The sequence below is a fragment of the Arthrobotrys flagrans genome, assembly GCF_004000055.1.
Source record: "Arthrobotrys flagrans strain CBS H-5679 chromosome Unknown unitig_0, whole genome shotgun sequence".
Lineage (NCBI taxonomy): Eukaryota > Fungi > Ascomycota > Orbiliomycetes > Orbiliales > Orbiliaceae > Arthrobotrys > Arthrobotrys flagrans.
This window is the reverse complement of record NW_027137550.1, coordinates 5,641,799-5,669,110: the sequence shown is the minus strand read 5'-3', so window position 1 is coordinate 5,669,110 and position 27,312 is coordinate 5,641,799. Positions and strand designations below refer to the sequence as shown.

At 46.1% G+C, this 27,312-nt stretch overlaps 6 protein-coding genes across 6 annotated transcripts; 3 read left to right on the top strand and 3 right to left on the bottom strand.

The window, feature by feature from the left end:
- Nucleotides 1-325: 325 nt before the first annotated feature.
- DFL_004672 (uncharacterized protein) lies at nucleotides 326-2,434 on the top strand (the record flags this gene model as incomplete). Its single annotated transcript, XM_067633805.1, has 6 exons — nucleotides 326-354; nucleotides 442-585; nucleotides 644-798; nucleotides 862-965; nucleotides 1,028-1,486; nucleotides 1,541-2,434. 6 exons carry the CDS (start codon nucleotides 326-328, stop codon nucleotides 2,432-2,434), a joined length of 1,785 nt encoding a protein of 594 aa, XP_067491937.1.
- A 3,120-nt stretch (nucleotides 2,435-5,554) lies between these two features.
- DFL_004671 (uncharacterized protein) lies at nucleotides 5,555-11,335 on the bottom strand (the record flags this gene model as incomplete). Its single annotated transcript, XM_067633804.1, has 6 exons — nucleotides 5,555-8,192; nucleotides 8,252-8,563; nucleotides 8,621-8,926; nucleotides 8,988-9,320; nucleotides 9,377-10,886; nucleotides 10,957-11,335. The coding sequence occupies 6 exons, from the start codon at nucleotides 11,333-11,335 to the stop codon at nucleotides 5,555-5,557; spliced, it is 5,478 nt and encodes a 1,825-aa protein (XP_067491936.1).
- Nucleotides 11,336-13,894: 2,559 nt separating this feature from the next.
- Nucleotides 13,895-14,923, bottom strand: DFL_004670 (uncharacterized protein; the record flags this gene model as incomplete). The annotated part of the gene is made up of 1 exon (XM_067633803.1): nucleotides 13,895-14,923. The coding sequence occupies one exon, from the start codon at nucleotides 14,921-14,923 to the stop codon at nucleotides 13,895-13,897; it is 1,029 nt and encodes a 342-aa protein (XP_067491935.1).
- A 2,161-nt stretch (nucleotides 14,924-17,084) lies between these two features.
- DFL_004669 (uncharacterized protein) lies at nucleotides 17,085-20,269 on the top strand (the record flags this gene model as incomplete). Its single annotated transcript, XM_067633801.1, has 5 exons — nucleotides 17,085-18,203; nucleotides 18,270-19,556; nucleotides 19,611-19,710; nucleotides 19,771-20,105; nucleotides 20,168-20,269. 5 exons carry the CDS (start codon nucleotides 17,085-17,087, stop codon nucleotides 20,267-20,269), a joined length of 2,943 nt encoding a protein of 980 aa, XP_067491934.1.
- Nucleotides 20,270-22,258: 1,989 nt separating this feature from the next.
- DFL_004668 (uncharacterized protein) lies at nucleotides 22,259-23,166 on the top strand (the record flags this gene model as incomplete). Its single annotated transcript, XM_067633800.1, has 3 exons — nucleotides 22,259-22,323; nucleotides 22,423-22,538; nucleotides 22,604-23,166. 3 exons carry the CDS (start codon nucleotides 22,259-22,261, stop codon nucleotides 23,164-23,166), a joined length of 744 nt encoding a protein of 247 aa, XP_067491933.1.
- Nucleotides 23,167-23,565: 399 nt separating this feature from the next.
- Nucleotides 23,566-25,338, bottom strand: DFL_004667 (uncharacterized protein; the record flags this gene model as incomplete). Its single annotated transcript, XM_067633799.1, has 5 exons — nucleotides 23,566-23,895; nucleotides 23,952-24,461; nucleotides 24,523-24,885; nucleotides 24,961-25,053; nucleotides 25,138-25,338. 5 exons carry the CDS (start codon nucleotides 25,336-25,338, stop codon nucleotides 23,566-23,568), a joined length of 1,497 nt encoding a protein of 498 aa, XP_067491932.1.
- Between the last annotated feature and the right edge of the window lie 1,974 nt (nucleotides 25,339-27,312).

Below are 27,312 nucleotides of genomic sequence, written 5' to 3'. Positions count from 1 at the left end.
CGGCAGGCGGACAAATTAGACCTTAACACCCCTCGACCATTTGTCCGAATTTTTTTTGGATTGTGGGCCTGTTGAAAGAATTCAGTCATAATTCTCGAAAGCCATTCCGGTTCCCGAAAAACCTCTTCCTCATTTCTTTCCCTCCTTTAACTTTTGCTCTTCGAGTTTCACGACTCTGGGTCGCACTGGTCTTTGAATTTATTTTCAAGCATCAGGTCGGTCCTCGGGTACAACTTTTGCTCGGCTCGAAGCCCCTACAAGGGAGCTTCTCGCTCTTCGGTTAATAATCAATTGTCTTGGCAACCTATTTCGGACATTGCTCGTCATGAAAAAGATTACTCTTTTTGAAATTCGGTATGTGTAAATGTGTTGTTCGGGATGGGATGATATGTAGCCATGGTGCAACCTTTCAACTAACTAGTATGGTTTTGTATATTGTAGGCTGGACGAGGATGTTCTGGTAATACGTGGTGACCCCGCGGAAGCTCCCGCCGTACAGTTGAGCGGAAAGGTTGTCTTGTCATGCACAGAACCAGTCAATGTCAAGTCTCTTTCCGTCAAGCTGAATTGTCAACAAAGGTTTCGGTCCGTGGTGCTTCCTCTCCCCCTTCCTTGGGCGAGTCTTGGTTAACTCTTTAATTAGCGTAAATGAAATATTCCACGGGCCATTCGGACCCACGATGAAGATGTTCAAGCATGATGGTGTTCTTTTCTCAGACCGAAAGGTTCAGATTGGGGAGAAGACTGTCATCCCCGCTGGAAACCATGAGTACCCGTTCCAGTGGATTCTATACGGCAGTATGTTAACCTTCCTGATTACCTCCGATAATAACGACCTGTCTAACGGCAGTTGCCATTAAGATGCTCCGGAATCCGTAGAGGGATTCAGCGAAGCTAGCATTCTTTGGGATCTTCATGCACACCTCGAGCGAAGCGTTTACCTTACAGGTGTGCATGCATCCAAGGTGAGGCTGAAACCCTTCTAAATTCAACTACCTGTCAACTTGATTCTAATTCGATGTTTTAGCACTTCCGTGTCGTCAGGACATTACCGCACACAGCCTTAGAGTTCTCACAGACGATGGCTGTCGAGAATGTCTGGACAAATAAGATCGAGTACAGTGTTAACACACCATGCAAAGCCGTCGTGTTCGGGTCTTTCATCCCAATTGAAATCAAGTTAACGCCTTTACTCAAGGGCTTAACTGTAACAAAGATATTGGTTTCCTTAAAAGAAGCTTACGAATTAACCCCTCATGCGGCCAAAGAACTTAACGGAACACGGACTATTCTCGACGTTGAATATCCCGGATGGGAGGATCCACCAAGTGATGAGGATGACGGATCTTGGATTCTCCACGAAAAAATCTTTCTCCCTCAGACGCTGGCCAAATGCCTTCAGGATTGTGACGTTGGTAAAGTAAAGATTCGACATAAGCTCAAATTCGCAATCCAGCTTAAAAATCCTGATGGTCATATCTCCGAGGTATGTGTTACTGCGCTCCAGAACAAATAGATCAAAGTCTCTGACAAGTTTTAGCTTCGCGCCACTCTTCCCATTATGCTCTTTATCTCTCAGCACTACCTTGTCAACGACCAGAACCAAGTACCGGAAATTACAAGCTTTGTTACAGCTGAGGATGAAACCGCCGCACCTCCCCGATACGAACAACATCAATTAGACGCTTTATACGAAGGCGTCGACTTGGATATGTACATGAGCCGAACCAACTCCCCAGTCCTGCTTAGTAGGTCAGGGTCTGCAGAGAACCTTCAACAGCTACAAAGTGCTGGTCTCACGCCTCTGAGTTCGCTTTCTGGGACCTCATCTCCAATGTTCACCTACGATGCCTCGACGTCACGCTCTAGTAACGTATCGTCTAGCTATGGGACAAGTCACCCATCTCTCCTGACCGCACACGGCCATGCCGACCTCCTTGCTAGGTTGCAGCGAGCTCATCAGCGGCCAGCAGGGTCGAGTGGGAGCTTGAACGCTTTGGCAAATAGTACGTCATGGACCAACCCTTCTAGTGGAAGGCAGTCTCCGAACCCGGATTCGCCAACTCTTGAGGCCCATTCCCTTTCTTCGAGCCCCAATGCTACTCTTCATATGGCAACTCTTTCCCAGGTTCCATCTTACAGCACAGCAATAAGAACTCCAACTTGTAATTTAAGCTTTGAGAGTTCGCCGGCTTACGAACGAGTCGCAAGCGGTCCCCCTAATAGAATTACCTCTTCAACTAACCTGGCTGATATGGCTGAAAGACCCAATTTGTCGCGTTCTTCTAGTTCAAGCGGACACAGTGGTCGTGGCCAGGTCCCGCCTGAGGAGCATCAGAGTCCTGGGGGACAGCACCCAACGCAAAACACTTCACCTTCCACCGGCCAGGGACATCGTACCCCAAAGCTATTTAACCCAAGGTGGAGAGGATAGATTTTATTTCTTCGTTAACATGATTCCCCGATATCGATTAATCCTTACCCGTCATCCGGAATGGCTAGTTGGTTACTCAATGGGTTTCTTTTTCATTGTATCATACTTCTCATTGTCGCTTCATTTTCAAGGCAAACATCGGAAGGTGTCATCTTTGCTTTGTTAGTTTCATATAAGTCTTCTTTTTTCTTTTCTTTCATGGCATTCATTGGCTTCTTAGAAACCGGCGTTTTTGTTGCAGGATAGAATATCAAGCGGATGGGTTTAACGGTGTTAGCACGGGTTGCATTTTGGGGATTTCTTCTTGTTCTTTCCATCACAAATTTACGGTTCATATGGCCTCGGCTTGAGCTTACGGCTCACTTGCATATATGCATACGCGCATGACTCACCGCCTCTTTTCATTTGTCCGAGTACATACTTTTACATTATTATATTTTTTTTCACCAGGTTATTTTCTGGCTCGTGATCGTGGACAGCTGTCCTGTACATACTTGCTTGCATATCCAGATGTTCCGGGTCTGGGGTTTTCTTCTTCTCTTTGGCTAGCGAAGCGGATAGTCGGTCTTTCTTTCTTTCACTTTCACATGCATAACTATCATTCCACTTTTCATTTTTACCATTACAAGAGTTGTGTGATGAAACTTTTTTTAAAACAGCGTTTTCGATCAAAAATTAATAAACCAATTTTCATCTTGATTCTGAACATCAGGTTACGTTTTTGGTATAATGGAATCGACCAATAGGATGATTCTAGGGTCGGAGAATCCCGTAGATGAAACAGTTTCATAAAATGAGTAGGCTTAAGCTGCTGATTCATTACTTGATTGCCGATTTACAAGCAAGTACTCAACCATTGGATACAAGATTCGACATTGGAGCTAAGTATTACTTGGGGTCGCCTGCTTGCCCGACACCGTAATTACGTAGGAATAGGCTATCAAATATATATACGACAAAGAGTACCCGGCAAATAAGCAAAGGGCCCTTTTGCCAGAGCTTACATAGTGCAACAAACCAAAACTGCCACAGAGGTTTTTCACAAAAACTTGGGAGCTGACTTGAAGTCTATGTAGATAGTCTGAGCGGCTTAGTTAATACACTTCTTAGGAACGAACTGAAATCAAGCCAAACCGATGAACTTAGAAAACCGCCAAAGCGTTTCCGGACCTCCCAATATTAGTATCTTCCACCTTCTGAGGACTTCTACGGATACCTTTGTTTTCAGCATTGCCCTCAACTTTGCCGGAAAGCACATTCCGTTTTGCAATCCCCGAACCAGGACCACTACCACCGTCCCCCCAAAAATTAGGATCATAAGAGTAATCTCGCCAAAAGAAATCATGTCAGTCGGACCTGATAAGTAAAGTGGTGGCTCGCTGAAAGGAGCAACGTTTATCCCCCCACCGCGGTCACCGGGATCGCCGTATATAGGACCAGCAATATTGACAGGGTCAAAGAAAGACGAGCCCGGTGCAACAGGAGCCATATTAACAGAGCCTATAGGACCTAGCTCGCTCGGGATAAGGAGGTTAGGGGGCTCCAGAGGAGAATCGAGAGGACTCTCGACAAGAAACTCGAGAAGAGCACCGAGGGGGATTACTAGGTCTGATGCCGGGGGGGGGGGCTCGTAAAAGTAATCGTTACGATATCTCGCGACGCCGACGCGTCGCCTGTTAGAAGAACTAGATGATTTAGGTGTATAAGTCGGTAGTAAGCTCGAGGCCGAGTGGAGTACTTTAGTTGAGTCAACTAGCTCCTCTAGCTCTGCGATTTCAGGTTTTGCTTTTATTGAATGCATTAGATTCAGAGCTGATGGCGATTTTGACGTAGAATTGAAACCATTTTCTGTGCCGTTGGTGAGAGGGGAAGAGCATTCTTTGGAATTGTTTCGTTTGTTTGATTAATTGCGTGTCTCAGAGGGGTGATTGGCGATGCAAACGTTGAATTACAGCTGGTCCATATGGTGATAATGATAGGAATACTATATATATAAAGAATGCTGTGGGATTTTCGGCCGGCTCCCGCTCTGGGGTTTTATCTAGATGTATCTAGAGATCTCTAGGATATATCTTGTGATATATTCAGATAAAAAGTATGCTAGGTATGCAATTTATTCATTGAATAGTGCAATATAAATATTGAGGAAGTATTAAATGAATCTATGAAAATGGACTGTGTGAAAATAAACTCTGGCGATACCGTGGGTGAATAGGCAAGGAGATCCTGAGAGTGGAGTATCTACCTACTAAGTACTCAACGTACTTAAGTAGGTAGGCTTTCTAGATTTTTAGAGTAGTAGCTGTATGAATTGAAGCTTCCCCGTATGTACAACATGTTAACAGGTAGCCGCAATCTAATATAACTATTGATCATATCGATTGTTTTGATACCCCTTTTCACATATCGATTGCTACCCCCAAATTAGATACTTACACCGTTGAGTGGACCTTATCCTAGGATCCTGTCGCCTTTAGACCAAACTACGCCGCAAGTTATACCAGTAACCTGGGGTAACCAAAGACTAGGATACCATGGAGTTAACCTTCGCGCTACATGCAGATTGATATGAACTTGTAAACCAGTAGCATGTATCTAGCTAGCACAGCGAAATTAATTGACACCATTTTGGACCCAAGCCTCTATTACATTGGTTGTCTAACATTTTTACGTCCAAATGCTCTAGAGCAGATTTCTGAATACGAAACGTTGATTGCTGGTAATGTGACGTCTGCACAGCTGCATGCTACACACACTTGAGTTACAATTGGGCAACTGGGTTGATGGAAAACTAGTTAAATGGGTTGGTTTGTGAATGGCACATACATGGCTTTTCCTTTACCGTTCGTTTCAGCATTCTTACAACTATATATACTCTCAAAGACGAGTACTAGTAGGCAACATAACACAATCGCGCTACACTAATCTAAGCTGTACCCCTTTCATAATCAAAACTAGACAGTTCATAGATGAAATTTCGTACTCGTATTAGCGGAGATTTGTTCCTAAATACATATATGTGAAATACGCCAATGTCATTTTCATTCACTCATCTGTCACAAGCTTCCTAATTGCAACATTACCCCCAACACAAAAAATCCAACAAACTTCTCAGCAAGATCAATGCCACCGTGCCACAATATCACCAATGTCATTTCTCTGGTTGGAATACCAGTACCTCCTCCTTCGTTGGATTTTTTCCTTGCTTGACCTCTTTGCTAACCTTTCTGCGGTTTCATTCGCTTCCTTCAAGGATACCAACACCCTCGGTGCTGCGCCTCCACTAACAGCTTTCTTAGAAGCTTGATTTAATATCTTCCAAATCTTGATTTCGTCTGCGTCTTTTGTTTCATAATCCCATTCAGTCTCTTTTGTGGAACCTCTGGCTGTTGGCATCTTCGAAACGCCTGAGGAGTAGCTCCAACCACCCCATTTGGAGTATTCGGGGGTTGGTAGATCTCTGATAATGTGCTGATAGCGTTTGGCCTCTGCGAGCTCCAGTCCAGTCATACCGTTTGCGTTCTCAGTGACTATTGTTTCCGAGGTTGCGACAGCAAGGATTTTCTTGAGAACATCTACCCCCGACTTTTTCGTTATAGTGTGAATGGGCAAATCACCCAACGAAGTTCGGACACCTAGATCGGCTCCCTTGGAGTGTTCTAGTATCTTTTCAACCATATTGACGTATGGAGTCAGCTCGTATCCATAATTATCACGGTTTCGAGCCATGAAGTATGCCAAAGGTGTATAGGCGACATCATCTCCCAATGCACGCTGGGTAAACGCCCAAGCCTTGAAATCTTCTGGAAGAACCTCAAAACAGCTGACAACATTTTCCCATGACCGAGACCTATCTGGATTGTCGTCGAAAGGCTTGCAGTTGTTGACGATGGTGTGGACTAAATTGCAACCCGTTTCGCCTTGCTTAGCGTAGATATCTGCGCCAAGATTAATAAGTGCCTGGATGGCATGTCTGTTTGTCGCAGAACCGGCGAGTAGGAGTGGCGTAACATTATACCCATTTTCTTTCGATTCGAGGAGCTTGGGGTTGCGGTCGAGGAAGTACTTGATGTTGTTAGTGTACCAAGCAACCTTTTCCTCGTCGGTCTTTTCCTTGTCCAACGAAACCGTCTGGTTTAAGACGATGGCGTGGAGGAGAAGCGGGTGGTCAACGCCGGTCCAGCGTCTGATAGTTGCACTGTCGGCTTTCTGGAGAGCCTTGAGCGATTGGTTGTACTCCGGATGTTTGAGGCCTTCGAGTTTCTTTTGATAGTTGCGAAGGGTGCGCTCCGGGCCGTCGGTTAGAAGCCATTCAAAGACCTTGTGTGAACCGTAAAAGGCGGCGTAGAGGCCCATTGGTTGGCGGTACGACTTGGTGACTGTGGTCGTATCATTAGGGTTGGCGGCCTTGGCCCAATCTTTACGCTTCTTTCCATGAATGCTTAGCCCGAGATAGTGTTTTGGCCTAGCCGGGTTTTCTTCTTCCTCGTCTTCCTCCTTACCGTCTTCAACCTTTTCAGCGAGAAGAGCACCGATACCGTCCCATTCCATAAGAGTTTCAAGGATCTCAATGCGTTCGAATTCAACGGCTGCTCTGCCATGGTCGCTGTTAGTGTTGGTGTTGCAGAAGATTCTCCCGTCGAAATTTCGGCCGTTTGGCTCGAGCTTATCCATGGTTGAGGTGATGTATTGTAGGAGTTCGACATCACCAACTCTGACGGCCTGATATAGAAGGGTTGCTCTACCTTCCTTAGACTTATCGATACCCTCGCCGTCAAGAATGAATGGAACATCAAAATTGATCATATCGAGTGCTGAGATGTTACTCTTAACTTCTTTACCCAAGGTTGCGACGTTGTCAATGGTGAGTTTGCCGTCCGTAAGATCGAACTGCTCAAAACGAAGTTCCACATTTTCATCATCTGATTCGACTTCAGAATCGTAGTCATCATCGGAATTCTCATAGTAAGGGTTATACTGCTTCTCGTTTTCTTCCTCTGGGCGCTTTTGAGCGGTCGCAATGCTGAGGATAAGATCAAGTAACTCCTTAGGGTGTTTCCTGTAAGTTGCAATAGCGAAGATGCTATAACCCAGCTGGTTCTTGCTTGTGATGAGTAATGGAGTTTTTTCTTCATCCCACGAAGTAGTTGTATATTTCTTGATTGTTTCTTCGTCACCATCCCAAGCTGCTTTGAAGAGTTCGTGGTAGGCAGCCGTGAGTTTTTCATCTTTATGGCCATCCGGGAAAGTGAATTGGATCTCAAATTTCTTTTCTGGTTTTGACGCGTTCTTTTTAGAAGAGGTTTCGGACTCTCCACCATCACTAAACTCGTCGTAGTCGAACCAGTTACCATTGTTCTCGTTCTTCTTCTTCTTCCAGAAAAGCGGTTGTAGTTCTTTGAATGGTTTTGCACCTTTAGAGACCATCCAGTCTGCAAGGTCTTTGTACTTTTGCTCCAACGCTAAGAGTTTCTCTTCCTTGAGCTTAATTTTCTCCGGGTCAGTGTGATCTTGGTGGCCCTCTTCCTTGTTTTTCTCGAGTTGCTCGTTAAACGCCTTTCGGACCCTGTTTTCTGTTTCAACCAATTGGCAAGCCATCCAGTATTCATAGGAGCCCTCTTTATATCCCACCGGAACGGAAAGCATTTCGCGTGGAAGATTGTCATCAATCTTCTTTTTCTGTATCCCGCGATGATGCTCGAGGGCATTTTGGAAATACCTAAGCTTCTTGCGGACAAGGTCTAGGTAGGTGAAGAACCTGGGAAGATTATATGTTAATATGGAATACAAACAAGGGGTTTGTGAGTTTTTCCTTACTTCTGGTTGTATCTGGGGGAAGGGTAGTTACCGTCGCTGTCGAGTTCTGGTACAAAACTTCCAGCGCTGTAACTGTTCGGATCAACCCCAAGCTCAATGCATCTTCGGAAGACATCCGGCATTTCGGCTTCTAATGCCAGTTCTGCTGGCTGTTGGTGACAGTCCTGGAAGTTGCTATGGTGTGCATCTCTGCTCTGGCGATACTTGTTGCCCTGTCGTTTAACAGCAGTCATAAAGTTATCGAAAGTGACCTCTGGCGCGACGCCCTTATCGAGGAGTAGCAATGCCTTCTCTTCGTCGCCTTCGCAAATTCTACAAGTAGATTAGAGAGCTTTCTAGCCGGAAGTCCTACAATTTCATAAGACTTACGCAACCATGAGAGTGCTCGTCGGAGAAGGTCTCCATTCACCCAATATAGCAATATGCTTCGAGGCAGCAAGTGCAGCCGCAGCATCTTCTTCGAAAAGGATCTTTAGGCAGTCTATGTCACCCACTTGTACAATGCGCGTAAATGCACTGACAGCATTCATATCGGCTTGACCTGATGAGGCTCCAAGCTCGAGAAGCGTTCGAAGCATCTTTTCACGCTGTTCCTTCTTGGGCAACTTAACTATCAAGCTAATAGTTAAGAAGGCTGATCGCGGTTGGCCGTTGTAGTCAAACTTGGTCTTGATTCTAAACAAGCAGAATCGTTAAAGACCTATGTTGCCTGTTGGGACGGGGAAAAAGGACTTACGGCTGTAGGACGTCAGCTCCAAATTCCGAAACGAGGAGTTCTACTACATCAACGTGACCATTGACGATGGCGTAGTGCAATGGAGACATCTGGTAATCCCAGTCGGCGAGGTTGATATCGAGAACATCATCTTTCTCCTCTTCTTCACTGCCCAGGGCACCAGCTTCTGGTTCGTCATTCGTCTTCTTAGTGATCTCGACGAAGGACGAAGCGCCCGTTCGGGCAGTGCGAGCAGTGACTGAATCGCCCTCCGATATCATCTCGATATCTTCGTCCTCGTCTTCTGCCATTTCTTCATCCTCGTCCTCACTCTTCTCATTTTCTTTTATTTCTCTTTTATTGGCATTAGCTACCATAAATTGGATGTCGGACTAGAACTGTATACTTACTCGTCCTCTGCACCATCCTCCCCTTCAGATTTGGTCGGAAGACCCTTGGCGGCACGCTCTCTATCTTCTCTCTCGTCTCGGATTTCTTCATTCTCTTGGCTCTTCAATAGGAGGAGTTTGACGATTTCTGGGTCGCCCCTAGCCGCCGCGATATGCAATGCGGTACGTCCGTCAACGATACGCCAGATCAGTTTAGCACCAGCATCCAGAAGAATCTTGACGATCTCAGGAGTAGAAGTCAAGACGGCCAAGTGGAGAGGAGTTCGACCAGTATGGTCGCGTTTGTTAACGTCATGACCCTCCTCGGCAACCCATTTTTTGATCAGTTCGACGTCATTGGCGATGATAGCTTTGCACAGAGTTTCATCGTCGCCAATATATGCCATCTCAGTCCAATCTTCTTCAGTAATTGGATTGAAACTTCCAATCTCCTGACGACCTGGATCATCCCGGATAAATGAGATCTTTCCACGAACAAAGAATTTGTCGTCCTCTGCCTGTAGAGCCTTCTCCTCCTCGGTCGTAGCTTCAGGGCAATATCCGCAGCAGTCATCAATGATATCTTTGACACTTCCGATGAAAGCTGGGTGGCGATGAAGATAAGCTGGTCGTTCTTTTTGAGCCCGCTTGTTCCACTCGGCGTTGAGAAGCATATCCTTTTGATAGATTAACTTCTCAGACCTTTTGGCATTGTGGGGTTTTCCGTAAGGAATAGAAACGGTATGATAATTTGCTTGCTCCTCTTCTGTGATATCCCATTCAGGAACTTCAGCCCCTTGAGCCTTCAAGTTACCTTTGAGACTCTTTTTGCTAACGAAGTTTCGCTTATTGGGGCGACCACGTTCGCGACGCCTGTCTTCAAGATAGGAATCCCGTTCTTCGACATCTGGGAGTCGCTCTAAGACGAGCAGTTTGGCAAGGCCCTTCAATCTATTAATGCTACGTTCATAGATTGTAGGGTCGATCTTTTCCCGAGTAAGAGCAGGGTAATAGACTTCGAATCCACGCTTTCGATACTTTCCGAGACGGAACTCGTAAGATGGACTGCGGCGGGTGATATCAATGTCGTTACATTGCAACATCCAAGATGCGATAGCGCGCGGGTTTGCATAGACTTGACTTCCATCGTAGGCGACACAAGCACAGTTCACGTCAAATCCAGTGAGGATTTCGCTGATGCTAGAGTAGAGACGGAGAACGATCTGAACGTGACGGTTAGGGTACTGGGATATGATGGTGATTGTGTTCTTGGTCCGGATGCTACTCGTTTCCCAGAGAAGGTTGTCGCGGATAGTAGCTTCGATAGATTCCATTCGTTTAATGGCAACTTCTTCATCCTTTGTGCCATAGATGAAGAGATCGACATCACTAGATGGAGCTAGTTTATCATGATACCAATCTCGCATAGAGCGTTTGGTTTGCTTGTGCTCTTCTGGGATAGGGAGCAGGGGAGTCAAGACACTGCTACCCGCCGCAATTATGTTGGTCCAATCCAAATTCTGGAGAGCGCCTATCGAATACGAAGTGTGATTAAACTCTATGTCTTGGCAGTTTAATTAGAATACTGGAGATGGTTTTACCTTCACTAAACAGCGTGAAGTTCGTCTTGAATTCATCAAAACCCACAATTGCTCGTTCACCATCCCTCTTGCGGACCTTGGAATCAAGTTCCATGAGATATTTGGCCCTTTGCTCTGGCGTTTCTGCATCTAGATTTCGGGCCTGAACTTTGATATTGGCTTCCAGCCCAGAACCGGTGTAGATTGGAACCAGTCCAACAGTGTTGTCCGCCAACACTGCATTTGAGGAGTCCTGGGCGAAAAGCGTACGAAGTTTACTCTCATATTCGAGATATGGAGGAAGCAAATCTCGAACAGACTTGGTGGAGTTTTCAGAGAGATATGACAAAAAGGATGCCGGCTCCGCAGGGAGAGGCGGGAGAATTTCCGAGCTGCTCATATTTGTCGTTGGTTGTGGTGGGGTTAGTGAGGTAGAGTATCCACGAAAGTGACCTGGGGCAAGACGATTGGGAGATATAAATCTGGGAGGACAGATGCTGAAGCTAGAATCTGCCTTGAAGTTGATCAATTGGGGAGGTCTTTTCTTGAAGCTGTAGGTTGAAGATGAATATGGAATCGCCTGGTGGACGGTCGACAAATATCAAAACTAGAAGCAGCTTCAGATACCTTTATACTTTGACCAATCCAACGAATGATCCCATTCCCAGCCCGCCGGAAGCATCCAGTCCTCACCACAATCTCCAACATTTTGAAACCTCGTCCGAAGGCCAAGGGCCGTCGAAGCACCTTCCCCACTTTTAATTTTCACTCCCAAATCAAGATCTTTGGTAGGGTTCCCGGACGAGGATCTCCACAAGGGACCAGGTATTCGGTGGGTCATCATTGTGAAGCTAACCTTTCGCTAAGCTAAACGAGTCGCAGCAGGGGTTCGTAAGACTCACACGGAACCGCCACTGCACTTACAGTATGACTCCGTCGCGGATACAATCGAAAGATGCCACGCATTGCTGGTGAAACTTCGCGAGATCAGGTGGGATGGCGTCCCATGCGAACGATGGATGACTGTATTACGAGATCTCATTGCATATGACTCATTATCATTCTGTAATCAAATTTTAATTATGCTTGTCGCGACGGCCGTTCGCCTAAACATGAGGCCTGACAAGGTTTACAAAGTCCGAAGCGAGTCAAGTCGGAGCTCAGCCGGCAGCCCAGCCGTGATGTCGATTCGATACTGGTATATATACCGACATGACGTCGAGCCAAGCTACAGATTCTGATGGATATTATGCCCTCAGGTAACTCTGGAAACCCAATTCAGCTAAGCTCGGCCACATGTGGGAAGCTTGTCATGCTTTCGATCGTATCGTCAACATTCGTAGTGTTGGATTATGAGACCACACACCACTTCATTACTGTGGGAATAAACGTCAACGAAGTTTACAGGCTCTAGAGACCTCGCGGACACCAAAACTAAAGGCATAGAAGGGTTAAAGTGAGAGATATATCTCGGGTCAGAATAAAGTCTCTCAAGTTTTTGAATTATTTTGTGCATGCGCATACGCATGCACTACAGATGTCCGACCTCTAGACTTCGACGGTTGATATAATATCGATATGACGGATCATTCAATTAATTATAAAATGAACACTTTAAATCAACTCAGTTGCCTATTCAATCAAAAGCAGGAGATGTTGTAGCCTTTGAGAGATCTAAGGTAAGAGTAGAACGTGGGGTATAGCCTATCCTCTTCATCAGCTTTGTAATCGTATCGTGGAGATATGGCTTAAGATACGAATCAATTCTCCGGGCCCTAACGCTCTCTAGTTAGAGGTCGTTCCTAGACCCTTGCGGAATAGTTCTAGACTTTGTTATATATATAGTAATTCCACAAATGTTGCATTATCAGCGAGAGCTTCGAATCTAGGCGTCCGGACATACTATGTGCATATCCATATAGCGTAGGCGCGATGATCCTTTAAAACAAAGATTTCCTAGAGTCGAATTAATCACATGTGGGATTCCATATACAAATATACACGAAAAATACCTGAAAAGCATTCTATCGAGACCTTTAATGTAAATTATATGGTTACAAGCGTATCATATTAAAGATTTAATACATACACAGTTTTCATCCTGAGCAAAGGTTTGATCAATGACCTCCATTGGACGTTCCTTTGAAATGTCCCCTGAGGAGAAATACGTAAAAAATATTAATCAATGGTGTATTAGGGTAATTCTTAGACCAATATTAGATCCAGATCTTATAGCCACAATACTCAAGATAAAAGTCGCATTACATTATTAGAAACGGGGCCGTCCTTTGCAAGCATGCATAACATCTTATCGATATCTCATGGGCTCACAAACATATAAACGAGAAAGGCTAAATTGGAACCCAATCAGCCAGCCCTCCTGGATCCCAATCTCACCTTGAAAAATCCAACGAACAATTAATTATCATGTATTTTGCTGAGAAGAATATAGCAATGAAGAATATTTAATATAGAGCAAATTATTTCTGGAACAGCCAATAGCATGTGCTCAAGGAGTTTGCGAGCTACAGCCTGCAAAGAGCGTATGGGAGCCACTGGGCAAGGACGAAATATGAAATATAATTAGATCATGGACTCGAGAGCAATTACGACTGGATTGGAGCCGCGAGCCCCGAATAGAAATTGTTGGGGTAATTGTACGTATCCACGAAATAGGAAAACTTTTATTGGGCCATGAAAACGTCCTTACGAAGGCAAGGCGTCTAGAACTAGAGCTCGAGTCGTCCATAAGAACATGAGCACGATCCCCAGTACTAAATGGCACCTGGAGGCTCAAAATTCCGGGTTTATCAAGGACTATGCTTAGCGATTTAGAAACCCGCATTTGATGCCTCTAAAAGGTTGTTGAGATATTAGTGGAACATCCAACTTCTGTTGCCATCGTCACCGATAGTAGATTTAAACTTAATGAGGGTTGAAAAGTAGAATTCAACAATACTTACTGCGCAGCAATCCATCTCTGATGCCTATTCAATTCAAATCCGACGACTATTTCCTCCCTTCTATTCTCCTTAATCAACCATACACTTACTAAAATCAAACCAGACCCACTCCTCAGCACTGGCACTGGTAGTTTATCCCCTAAAAGTGTATGCTCTAAGATCACATTCACGAAATCCCTAAGTTTAAACCCATTCGCTTTTCTATACACGTTTCCAATTTGCGATCGTGTCCTCCAGGGAACATGTAACATTTCAATTCTTACACCTTTGTAGGCTCGTGGTCTAACGAGTTCGACGGATGGAATAGATTTCATCATGGGTAGGTCGTATATTGCATCTGATAGAGCAGGGGTACCCCACAAATGTTCCGGGATTGTGCTAACCGCGTACCAAAGTTTCTGAATCCCGTCGACGTAAGGGTAGGCGAACTCACAGCGGCCAGTCCATGGCGATTGCGGGTTTTCTGGAATTTTTGGCAGTAACTTCGCTTGTGCTCTTCGTCCCCTCGAATTTAAATAGATTAAGGCTTTCCCATCTTCATTCTCATCGGAAGAGGAAGAACAGTATTCCGAATCGGAAAGCGGGATGGGCTGGACGTAGAAATTGTAATCCTGGCGGACCAGGCGAGGAAGGTAGGTATGCTCCCATCGCCAAGTTTTCCAGCGGAGGACTTGAGAGGTCTCTAGTATTTCGCACCAAGCCTTTGAAACTAGACGGGCGACGATGAGGGTTGCGTCGTCAACATGGATAAGGATTTGCTCTAACAGTTCGTATGTATTCAATGCCTTTGCTGAAGCTGCAGAGGATATTGGTACATCATTGCCATCCTTTTGAATTTGCAATATTTGGGGAAGTCGGCTGGAATCTTTCATGTCGAGTTTATCGAGACTGACATTGATATCACCGAGTGGGTCTAACCTCAATCTAGCGTCGATTTCAGGTGCCAGAGGCGGCGTAAGTCCTCCATGTGAAGTTTGCATGGAATTCGCCACCATGCGCATTCGGTGCAAGAATGTTTCTTGCATTTCTCGTGCATATACTTAAGTATATACGAATATAATATTCGAATTCCAGGATCCAGTTGAACCAGCGTTCTTTCAGCTCCAGATGAGAAGAGCCCGAATTCCCCAACGTCGCGTTCCAACCTTTTGTTCAATCCAGGGAACCTGAAACCTGCACGAACACGTGCTATTCAATCGTTGATATTTCGTTTCATGGATATCGAATATTGCAACTGGACGCGCATGTGAACTCTAGGGCGGACTTAGCTGATGGCTGATTGTGGATTCCCATCCAAAGTTGCAGCGCACACGGCTGAACTAAGTAGCATTTCATCGCTGTCCTGTGTCAAAATGGGCGTTCGCTTCGATTTCCGGAGCCGACTAGCTGCATAAGCCGCAGAATCAGTGATAAAGAAGAGACATAACTAGTTTTTCTTGCTCCAACCAGCACACCAGCCCTACCTAATCGCTTGTATTTTGGGCTTCTGACGCCAAGATTGGTTGAAACTGTTCCATCAGGGTACAATCCATACAAGAGAAGATCAATCCGTTGAGGATCGTGATAGCGCATCTCAATCAAGGAAGATTCCGAGGTTGATATCTTTCGCTAGCCAGATTGGCTCATTTTGGCCAGCCAAATCGTCGGTCTAGATGTGGGGAAGACAGAACTGTGGCACTAAGACTGCCATTCTGAAACGCCTAGTTCGACCTTGCATTTCGACCAAGTTTTGATTGATCTGGACATAATTCTGTCATCGTCCCAAGATACCTAATATCTACCACGAATCATTCGTCCGGATGCAGGTAATATAACAGGATCAAGCACTCCGGCCCTGATCCCGACTCCCAGACCATCTCGACAGTCTCTATTTACGGCATCTAGGTGGGAGAATTTCGAAAGCATGGTGACCGCATAACGGTTACTTTCGTCTGACGATCTAAGCTCTGTCTCAAAATTCTTCGAACGTTTTCTCAGGGGTCTGTCTTCTCACGGCATCAGGGCGACGGGGAGTAAAAATACATCTTACCTGTCCGTTTCTATTTTTTAACCGCGTCGACGACAGATTTCCAACCACCCTAGTCGTCACAACTTTGGCCTCTCCCGTCTGCTCGTCTGCGCAGTTTGCATTGGGCGGTACTTCATACATGCGCACCGACCGAACGATTAGTTTAACACGCTGACGTTGACTAATGTTTGTGCCCCTTCCTTTCGTCTGCCTCGATTGACTTGGCCCCTCCTCTCCTACAGCCGGCCCAGCCCTGACCCGCCGCCATTCGTGCGCGCTCGTTTTTTGGTGTAGTGACGTTCTGTCATACATTACATTCCCGTTCCTTTTGTTCATCTCCTTGTTAGTCGACATCGGTCAATATTCTTCTGTACATTCCATCCCATATGTCAATTACCATTGTCATCGCCTGACGCTATTGTTTGAAGTCTCCACCATATCGGCTGTTCGAAACTAGCAGTCGGAACCAGTCCCCGATAGGCCTAAAGCACGGTGCATGTGCATAGGCTTGACATTCCTCTAATTCGACCCTGAATTCGACTCACACAACTCCAATATCCCTAATATTGTCGACTCCAACATTTGCAAATTCAAGGCTCGTCCAAAGTTGATGTTTTTTTTTGTTTTGTTTTTTGTTTAGGCGTCGCAGGAGCGAGCACCACAACCTTAACAGGAAGCAGACGAAAAACCCAACAGCCGAAGAAGCTAAAATATCATTTAAGAAAAATAAATTAAGGAATTCGAGGGAAGGGAAGGATCAATCATTTAGACGGGGAAAAGTTTGGCACGAAACGAGGTCGTTTCTTCTTTTTTTTCCTTTTCTTCACGTTTTACTTTAACGCTCCCCAGGGCGCAAATTGGAATCGTTGTCAGTGCAGCCTGCTCATCGGAAAGGAGGGAGAACCGCAATATATTCGAATCGAACGATAATCGAGCCCGGCCACAGGGAAGACACGAGGGCAACAGGACAGCGCACAATCCAACATTCGTATAGAACGAGAATCATCGAGGCCATTGTGGTTTGCTAAGGGTGCTGGCAAGAGTGCACGAAAAAGCAAAAAGCGTAGCCTCTCACAATCCTGCTCTGAACCGCTGACCCCTCGGATTGTGAGAGTGCAGTCCGACTCGAGTAACAGGCAGCCCCTCCGATAGAATTAATATATTTCCAGACGATGCCGATGGAGGACTCCGGCGCGAAGGAGAGCAGTCGCTATGCATACGGCGGCGCACCTGCTGCTCCTTCTCACGCCCCTCCTCCGCCGCCGCCGCCTCTGCCTCAGAAGGAGAAGGACCATCAGACGAAAAGACGAGCATCGAAACTGCAGAAACCGCCGCCTCCAAAGATCGCGACATCGACTTGGGGCCATCCGAGTAATGCTGGTAAATCCCGGTCGTCCACATCTATAACCCGTAGTCAGAGTTCCAGGTCGCCTCGTCCGAGGGAATATCTTACTGAAACGCCGCCGAGGTTGTCAAGGCACGAACGCACACCGACGTCGCCCAATATTATCGCAGGGGAATACCAACCTTCGGCATCGTCGACATCGCTAGATCGGGCCCTGAGATTTTCGAGCGAGTACAGCAGACAACCCTTAAATCTAACAGACCCTACAGATAGGGAGAAGAGGCCGCCGGGTGGAGGGTCGTCTGGGATGCAGCAAGGTCCCGTTTCAGGTGGTCGACAGTCAGAGGACGGGGTGGCCCACCATTTGTTGACGTCGACGGTGTATAAGCCCTTCAACGCTCAGCAACAGCAACAACCTTCCTCGCAACCTCAACCTCAACCTCAACTCCCGCATCACCAACCTTCTCTTCATCATCATCCATCTCATCGCGACAAACGAAACACGCTTCAGCCAAAAAGCAATATCACCAGGAATCAAGCTGGAGCTCAGCAGACCTCTCCTTACTTCCTACCGTCTCATCAGCATTCAGACCCCTCCGTCCCCACTCTCACTCCCTCCACATCTAACTTGACCGACGGGTCTATCACGATGGCTGCATCTACAAGTTCAGCCCAATCTAAACAGTCTAAGAGAAGCTCACGCTCGAGGCCTCCCAGCCCCGATCTAACCGGTAAGATGGCCATAGGCACGGGTGCCACTAGTCCGAAGCGTCTATCGGACGAAGCTCGGCACCCTCCTAACCCTATTAAGAAGAAAGGTGGTGGCCTATCTGGTTTCTTCGGGTTCGGTGGCAGCGACAAGGGTCCCAAAGGCAAGCCCGAGATTTCTAAACCCAGCAATCCTGTCCATGTCACCCACGTTGGGTACGATTTTGAGACTGGCGAATTTACGGTAGGCCTTGTCGCCCTGATCGTTTTCATTGGACCACGACTGACTGACAAACTATGCATTCAATAGGGCCTTCCCGCAGAATGGCAACGACTGCTGGAAAGCAATGGTGTAACGAAAGAGGAGCAGGAGAAGCATCCTCAAACTGTGATGGAGGTTGTTCGGTTCTACAACGATGCTACTAACTCCACGAGGTTCGAAGAGGACGTCGTCTGGAGCAAGTTCGAGAAAGCACAATCAAAGGACCTCACAATGCTCATCCCGGATACTTCCCCTGCGGAACCCAATGGCCATAGCCCGATAAGCCCTCGATTCCCCAAGGCCCAACAGACGTTCGAGAATCCGAGAGCGGCTCCTCCAATCCCATTGAAATCACCCCGCCCTAGCGGTTCACAACCGTCACCCGCGGCACTAGTTCCTACACGGCCGGCTCCAAAACCGCCAACTGACCTTTCAGCTCCGCTCCGATCACCTCCCGTCCCGCCAAAGGAACCTCTCGATGGACGTCCTTCACCAACGGAAGTGCACCGGATGCCGCCTCCGACCCGGCCACCACCCGCCATGCCAGTTGAAATCCCCCAAGTTCCCGAAGGCAGGCCCGGTGTACCTCCCGAAATCATTCGCAAGAATTCACTTAAGGCTGCCAATGGTAGGCCCAAGGACACCGACGTTCCAGCCTTACCAGCTGGTGGGATCCCCGACGCATATAGCGCGAACATGCAGTTGAACCACCAACAAGTGCAACAGCAACAGCTCCTCGCTCAACAACAGCAGCTACTTTATATGCAGCAGCAGCAGCAGCAACTCGCGAATCAAATGAATAACCTTGCATTCCAAGGCCCACCTCCTCCGGTCCCACCCCACCCTCCTGCCAATTCCTATAACATGCCGGGCAGCTACCAGCAACAGCAGCAGCAGCAATTCGGATCCAAACTTCCACAGCAACCTGGGATCGGACAGAGACGCCACACTCGTAACCAAAGCAAGGACGGTGAGATCATGGCTCGTCTCAAAGCAATCTGTAGCCCTCAGGATCCCACCAAGATTTATCGTGGGTACAACAAGATCGGACAAGGTGCTTCCGGAGGTGTCTTCACGGCCTACAAAAACGGGACAAATGCTATCGTTGCAATCAAACAAATGAATCTTGAGCAACAGCCTAAGAAAGATCTGATAATCAACGAAATTCTGGTTATGCGCGAAAGCAAGCATCCCAATATCGTCAATTTTATGGATAGCTTTTTAATCCGAGGTGACTTGTGGGTCGTAATGGAATACATGGAGGGCGGCAGCTTGACCGATGTTGTCACCTTCAATCTGATGACAGAGGGCCAAATCGCGGCTGTCTGCAAAGAAGTACGTACATTTATCTCGTTTGTGAGAAACGTTCCATTTCTAACACGATGACAGGTTCTACAAGGGCTCCAACATCTTCATTCGAAAGGTGTCATTCACCGCGACATCAAGAGTGATAATATATTGCTATCCCTAGCAGGAAATATCAAACTAAGTATGTGTTCTTTCTGCCCCTCTCTCTGGGAAACCATGCTCATTACTAAATGTTGGTTAGCCGACTTCGGATTCTGTGCTCAAATCAATGAGACGATGCAGAAGAGAACCACCATGGTTGGTACGCCTTATTGGATGGCTCCTGAAGTAGTCACTAGAAAGGAATACGGAAGGAAGGTAGATGTCTGGAGTTTAGGAATTATGACAATCGAGATGATCGAAGGCGAGCCCCCATACTTAAATGAGGCACCATTGCGAGCGCTCTATTTGATCGCGACAATAGGGACGCCAAAACTCAAGGAACCGGGAGACCTGTCGCCAGACATGAGGTCCTTCTTGGACACGGCTTTAGAGGTAGACCCCGAACGACGTGCTTCGTCGTCCGAATTGCTTCAGGTAGGGAGTTCCCTTTTAGCTCCGACCATCGAGTTTGAAGTACTAATCAATGTTCACAATAGCACCCCTTCATGACACACGCTGAACACCTCATCACGCTCGCCCCGCTTGTTAAGGCTGCTCGCGACCAGCGAGCGAAAGAGCGCGCACACCAACAGCGTTAGGGACGCAGTCTGCCGCGCGAACCCAGAAGACACCCACCCAGAGTAACCGCACCAAGACGAGGACCACGCCTTCTACATGCCTCTCATCCAAGCTATTCGAGCTCGTCAGCTATTTCACGCTGGTGGGAGGGTTTCTGGGACCCAAGATCCTGAATATACATACCCTCTGACGTGCTTATAAGCTCCTGCCACGATTTTGCGTTTTAAACTCGATAGAAGTGCCTTTTGCGACATGGAAACAGCAACTACTTAACGTCTGGATTATTATTCACCAACCCATGTTTTCTCCCCTCTTTACAGACAACAATCACCCCGACTTTCCCCGAATTTTCGCCCTACAATTGAAGCTACGACCCTGACGAACCTCTCCCAAACTGGAGTACAGAATATGTATCTCGAACCACCTTCTCCTTATTTAGCTTCTTCTTTTCTAGTCTCTTCACCCGTTTTCTAGACACGATATGTTTGGTTGCCCTTCACCTTTTCCTCACAACCCTCCCTTCTACAATGACACGTTATCCCGCCCCTTAAAAACGGGATTGTTTTATGGTTCAAGCACCATAATGGTAAGATGTGAAACAAAAATTATTGTTTCCATCCTTTCTGTATTCGTCGTCCTTATCGAAATGGCAGAGGGAAAAAGCGAGTGTACTTTGTTTTTCTGATAAACACATGACATGATTGTTTACTGTTATTATCTGTCCTTTTTTATTTATTTCTGCCTCTTTTTCTATGGGTTTAATGAGGATGGTTTTTTCTTTCTTTCTTTTATTAGCACGTGCTGTGAAAATTAGCAGATGATTTCCCTTTACTTTACTACGCTTTTTTTTTCAATGCAAATATTACTGGGCGAAGAGCTCATTCCCCATTGCCATCTGGGGTGGATTATGGTTAATGGTAATGGTGATCTTGTCATCAATCCTATATTTGAGCTTTCCCGATGAGTACAGTTCCGCCACCGTAGCAGTGCGGATTTCTGTCTTACAATGAGTGTGCACCAGCTTCATCCGAACTCTAGGGTCGATTCTTATCGATAACCACATGTAATCAACGTTTTCCGCAGTTGATTAGTCACGCACTCCTTTGCTTACCAGGGAATCTGACAAAGGACCCTTTTCACAAGGATCTAAAATCAAGGCACGATTAAAGGAAGCTTGAGGAGCTACCCGGCCGCATCCAGTTTAGTGTCGCACCACATAGCTTTCTTATGTAGCACCCGGAGTTGATTACTATGCAAAAATTCACCTGCACCGTATTGAGGCCTGGATATATCGCGCATCAAAATTCAACTGGGTATCTACTTTAACCCACCCGTTTCCCAGATCTCTACGTTCGATTGGTCGATTTTCTACCATTCGCAATTGTGTAGTAATTTTTCCACCTCGGACTCCGTGGGAGACAAGGGCAGTTTTTAAGCTTTCTTTAAAGCTGGTAAACGTAATCGACGTGTAATACGCTCGATCTGCCCGCGCAAGTTCCGGGTCATAGATTCACCGTCTCCTTTGACTAATATAAGCCCGTATTCGTCCGCGATGTCTTCCTCTTGTAGATAAAATTGCTTGACATCATAGCCATTGCATTACCCTGCATTCCCCACTCATAGAAAGAAAAAAAGAAAAAAAAAGAAGAAAAAGAAACATTAAAAAGGGAATAAAGATTTTGATAAATCAGCGTACCCTCCTCCTTCTCCTCTTGCTCTTGACAGTTCTCATTACAACCCTCAACTTGATTTACACTTTTCAATTATACCTCAAGCTCGATCTTGATCTTGATTTTGCGTCGACAGCCCCACCACCGAATTCGGGACAGCTTAGTGGGAGTTACGATTTACCACACGAACAACACATTCCCGAGGTTACTCAAACTTCGTAGACCTATCCTGCGATTACAAAGTACCCGGCCTGGTTTGAAGCCCTTGACTTAGCCACAACTACTATCACTACTCCGTTAAGATATCAAAGAAAGGGTTTAGAATCGAATACATCCAGAATGGCTAGTTCTGATGAAGCGAGAATTAAAAGGATCAGGGATCCGAGGTTGTATATTGTTCGACAGTATGTGAAGCTCCCTCCCTACCTCTCTTACTTGAACAAATTTTATGATTTGAGCGTATGATTGATGGCTAACATATGGTTTTTTCTTGTAATATGTAGTGGAGAGACTGAATGGTCCCTCTCTGGCCGACATACTTCAGTCACAGACCTACCACTTACGGAGCATGGCGTCTCTAGAATCACCTTGACAGGTGAAGAACTCATCGGGGTTGACAGTAAGTCCCTTTAACTCACTCATCCCAGAAAATTGACCCATTCTAACCATAAATACCACCTAAAGGCCTCATCGACCCCACCCGCATCGGCAAAATCTACGTCTCCCCCCGCCTCCGCGCCCAACAAACCCTCAAACTCCTAAACCTCCCACCAACCATCCCTGTAGAAATAACCGAAGACCTCGCCGAATTCAACTACGGCACCTACGAAGGTCTCACCTCCAAAGAAATCAAAGCCAAATGCGGTAACGAAAACTGGGAAATATACGTCCATGGTGGTGGAGCCCCTACGGGGGAAACCCCACAACAGGTTTCAGACCGTGTGGATAGGATTATTAAAAAGGTCAGAGAGGAGAATCATAAAGCGGTGTATGATGCTCATGAGAAATGCATTTCTACGGGGCAGGATCATCATCTTGATGATCCGGAGTTGAAGACGCCAGATGTACTGTTTGTGGCTCATGGGCATTTGTTGAGAGCGCTGGCGGCTAGATGGTTGGGGTTGGAGATTGCGAATGGGAAGAATTTGCAGTTGGATGCTGGTGGGGTTGGGCTGTTGAGCTATGAGCATCATGCTTATCAGGAGCCGGTTATTGCGAAGTGGAATTGGGTACCTTTGGGGAGGTAGGATAACTTTCTCAGAAGTACTCCTATTTGTTTGGCTCTTTTTTTGGTTCATGCAGGAGATGAGGTATTCGGTTTTGGTTTGATAGCTAATTGATTGTTAGTTCTTAGCTTCATTGTTTCACAGCCCTCTTAACAGCACTTTCAATAAAAAGGGATTTCTAGGCAGTCGTCTTTTCAATTAAAGTATTCCGAGTAAATTGGTTCGTACTAGTGCACAGCTATGTGTACTTGGTAAACTTAACCTAAAAGGATGTGACTAGGAGACGTAAAAGGCTTGTGCTAAGTGGAAGAAAAGAAGACCTTGAACAAAATAGATATATACTTAGGAAGAAACAGCTAAAACAAAGAAAGAAAGAAAAAACCACTTCGCACTTCATATGTACGTTTCGTACCCTCAATTTCAACCTCTTCCAAACAACCCAAACTTCTTATGTGACTTTTCCCCTTTGCCAGAAGTAGCAGTTGTGGGACTCTTAACTTCGGCGGAAGCAGGTGCGGATGTTGATGGAGCAGCCTCTGGCTTTGCGGCAGCCTTAGTATCGATTGGTGGAGCGGCGGGCTTCTCGTCGACTGCGGGTTTAGCTACGGCTGGCTTTTCTTCAGGAATGGTCTCACCGACGACGACTGGGGATGTTGGATCTGAGACTGGGGATTTAGTAGAAGCGATGGAGTTTTGACGGGTAAGTTTTCCAGTAGTGAATTGTTCGATAATAGTGTACCATTTCATTGCCTGTTTATCTCGCATGTTAGTAAACTGAATCCCTCTAGAAGGTCTTTATTATATACCTCATCGTGTCCACCAGCCTTAAACGCAAACTCATGTTTACCAGTAAGGTGCTGGTTCTTGTTCGCATCTTTTCCAGCAACGATAAACTTGGCTTCTCCGGCCGCAGGTGGCGCTCCAATCACACATTCAGACAAGTATAACGAAAGATCCGGCTCAGGGTTTTCCTTGAAATCATTGTTCTTGCTAAATTCGTGCAAATAACCGGCAGGAGTAACAGCATAATGATATGAGTCGTATGATTTCATAATCTTACCTTTACGGTTGAGTAATCCATTGATGAGCGGTTGCGAAGAGCGGTGGTTCTGGTTGGGGAATTTGATGGCCTCGAGGCTACGGTTAGGGGTTGTGGGGTCAATCAGGACTTCTGCGGAGCGGACGGTGAAGTTGGTCCATTCGAATTCATCCGGGATATTTTGGAAGTTGGCGTTTATGTCGGCGTAGAATTGACGGTTTTTGTCAGTTTGGCCGCTGACGATTTGGAAGAATTGGCTGAAGGCGCCGCGGAGGGTCTATAGGAATAAATTTAGTACATTATATTACCACCATTAAGGCAAAGGGGCGAGTTTATACCTCAAGAACATGCTTTTCGAAGACCAAGAAGTTGTTCTGGACGTCCAAGAGATCCTTCTTGTGTGCATTTTCTTCGAGAATTTGCTTGTGTAAATGGTGCTGCACCGATCTTTGAATAATATACGGGTCTTGGGTCGGTTCTATCCTCCCACCCACACTATCAAAGTTGGCGGTATTGGTACCAAGATGCTCGATTTGTTTTTGCGTGAGTCCTCGAGCCTTCTCGACGGCTTTAGCGCCCTTGGCAGCTCCGGAAGTGAGTTCCTTGTGTTTGTTCTTGATCTCGGAGTGCAGACGGTTAAGAGTCGGAAGAAGTTGGCCTCTGAGAGCCTTTTCAGTTTCAAGCTGGGTATTCGCGAGGGCCTAATATTTGTGGGTTGTAGGTTAATGGAAAATGCGGGGTGTTTAGAGGGATTGCAACCGAGGGGTAACTCTTACCTGTGTATTCGCACGGATGTTCTCGAAAAACGAGGCAATACCGCCGTTCGCCTGTGAGAAATGGTGACCTTCTCGTAGAGGCTCATCTACGGTCTGGTATTATATTATTATTCATCAGTTATTAACTCTAAAACTTAGGCGCAAATAGTCTAGATATCTAGACATATAGATTCCCACCTTTAACACCTTATCATAGTCTTTGGACAACGATTTGTGCAAATTCGCAGTCGCCTCGACATATTCTTCGAGATAGCCACATGCATGTTTCCATGCATCTAATCTTTCAAGAAGAAGAGCTGCGACATCTCCCTTCTCTTGAGGAATAGGGCTGGTAAGCGGATCTTCCGCGACAGCCGCTGTTTGGACGGCTGCTGACATGGTTTCGGGTTCGGTAGAGGTGACAATGACAAGGGTATGGTCGTGTGTGAGACCGCCTTTAGCTGGCAAAAGCTACAACCAGACAGGGATGTAGCGAGGGTTTCTTTGCAATTCGATGGATGCTTTCGGGATGGAAGATTTCAAAAATTTGCGAAAGAGGCAGCCAGCTTAGCTTTTTATGTGTGGGAATGAATTCGCGATTCGGAGGCCGGTGACATGAGTTTTTTAAGATTAAAGCGGGGCAGCTTAACTCCGCTGTTGAAGAAGATACACCTAGTCATGCAAGATATCACGCCAGAACGAATAGAGGTGTTCTTAAGTTTGCGATCGCCTTGTCATCGGGCTTGGGAGCTCAGTTATGGACCGTAGTGCCGATCTGGGTAAATCAGGAACCGGAGCTATACGATATCCGGTATGACGACAGACCCTTGTAATTGTGATATATCGACGCTTGCTGATTGGAGGGAAGCGATTGGAGGGGATATCGGGATTCGGGTTTAAATTGAATTTGGGGAATGAAGTTTATGAGCCACACATCTACCTCTACACTGATATACAGTACAAATACAGATATAGTCTCGAGAGTGCGCTTTTGGGAGCAGATGACGTCACAGTGAACATCACAGGAAAGCTTGGTAGTCGCTCGTGTTGGGATCGATTTCTCAATAGATCTAGATCTCCACTACCCTCAACACATTGTATCGAACAGTTGAGGGTCGGAATGAATCATCGATAGCTTGTGTTACACAACAGAAGTTAGGTATCTAGACCCTCGACATATATGCATAGACGTATATAGCTAGAGCGAACTCATATCAGGGCGTACGTATACTTTAATATAATTTTCTCCATGTCGACCCTCCACCGAAATTAAACTAAACGAATACCAAAAACAGATAGTAGCATGATAACTTATTCAATATCGTCGAATTTGCTGAAATTATCCTCTTTCCTTTGATATTGAAATGACAGAGATATGTCAGTATTTGATGTTCAAAGGCTTGGTTGAATAATGTGGTCTCTCTTCTTTTTTGGTTATTGAGTTGGCATATGTAGTTTCCCGCCCAATCCAATAAGATCTTTATTAATATCCCGAAAACCAGCATCTTTGTTAACCTGGTTTCCCAATTTAATCAAACTCCAATAAATTCCTACTCCTCTAGGCTTTCTTTTCACAATGTTCGCTCCGTTGTAGAATTGACAGCTCTCTTTCCTGTCTTCCCCATCTATATTGTTAGTGTTTGCAGGGCCGTTGTTAACATGATCGTAATCCGGTCAAAGCTTCAAACCAACTCGTCCTCCAATGACCCGGATTCTAGATACTTTATCACTAGTTTTGGATCCTCCCAGGGATGGTTTCCGAGACAACTAGTCTAGGCAATTACATGACATGATATCTCAAGCTGGTAAGCTCTTCATGAGGCTCGGAGCTCTAGCTTAAGAGGTAGGATCGCCAACCTAAGTGGAAGTTTGCTAAGACGAAAGGCGCTTTGGTTCGCGAAAACAAAGGATGCATTGATCGATATTGGTATCTCTAAGAAATCATACGTGATAGCGCTGCGGGTCCCACATACACAAGTTTGTAAATTTAAAAATGGAGCGTTGCTTTGAGACAAATCTGTGTAAGGCCTCAGCCGTTAGTTATAGGAAAGGCTTTATGGATCCTGCTTAGACTCGACTGCTCAAAAAGTCCCACATGATGAATTCGCTTACTGGTACGAAAGGGTCTTGACTATAGGATAAGTCTAACTTTCTATTTTATAATAAATTTGTATGTATGTATAGTCTAGCTATAGAAAGTTTTCTGGAAAGCAGCCAGTCAGTGCCTCCAGAAACCCCACGCGAAAAGAAGTACGAGAGACCAGCCCCACTTTTAGATCCTGACGGGCCTAGCGGAAGGACCATCCCGCCTCGGGGTAAGAATACTACACTCCCAGACAACAGAGCTTAGAAACCGTTGGGTCTCTTCCCTAC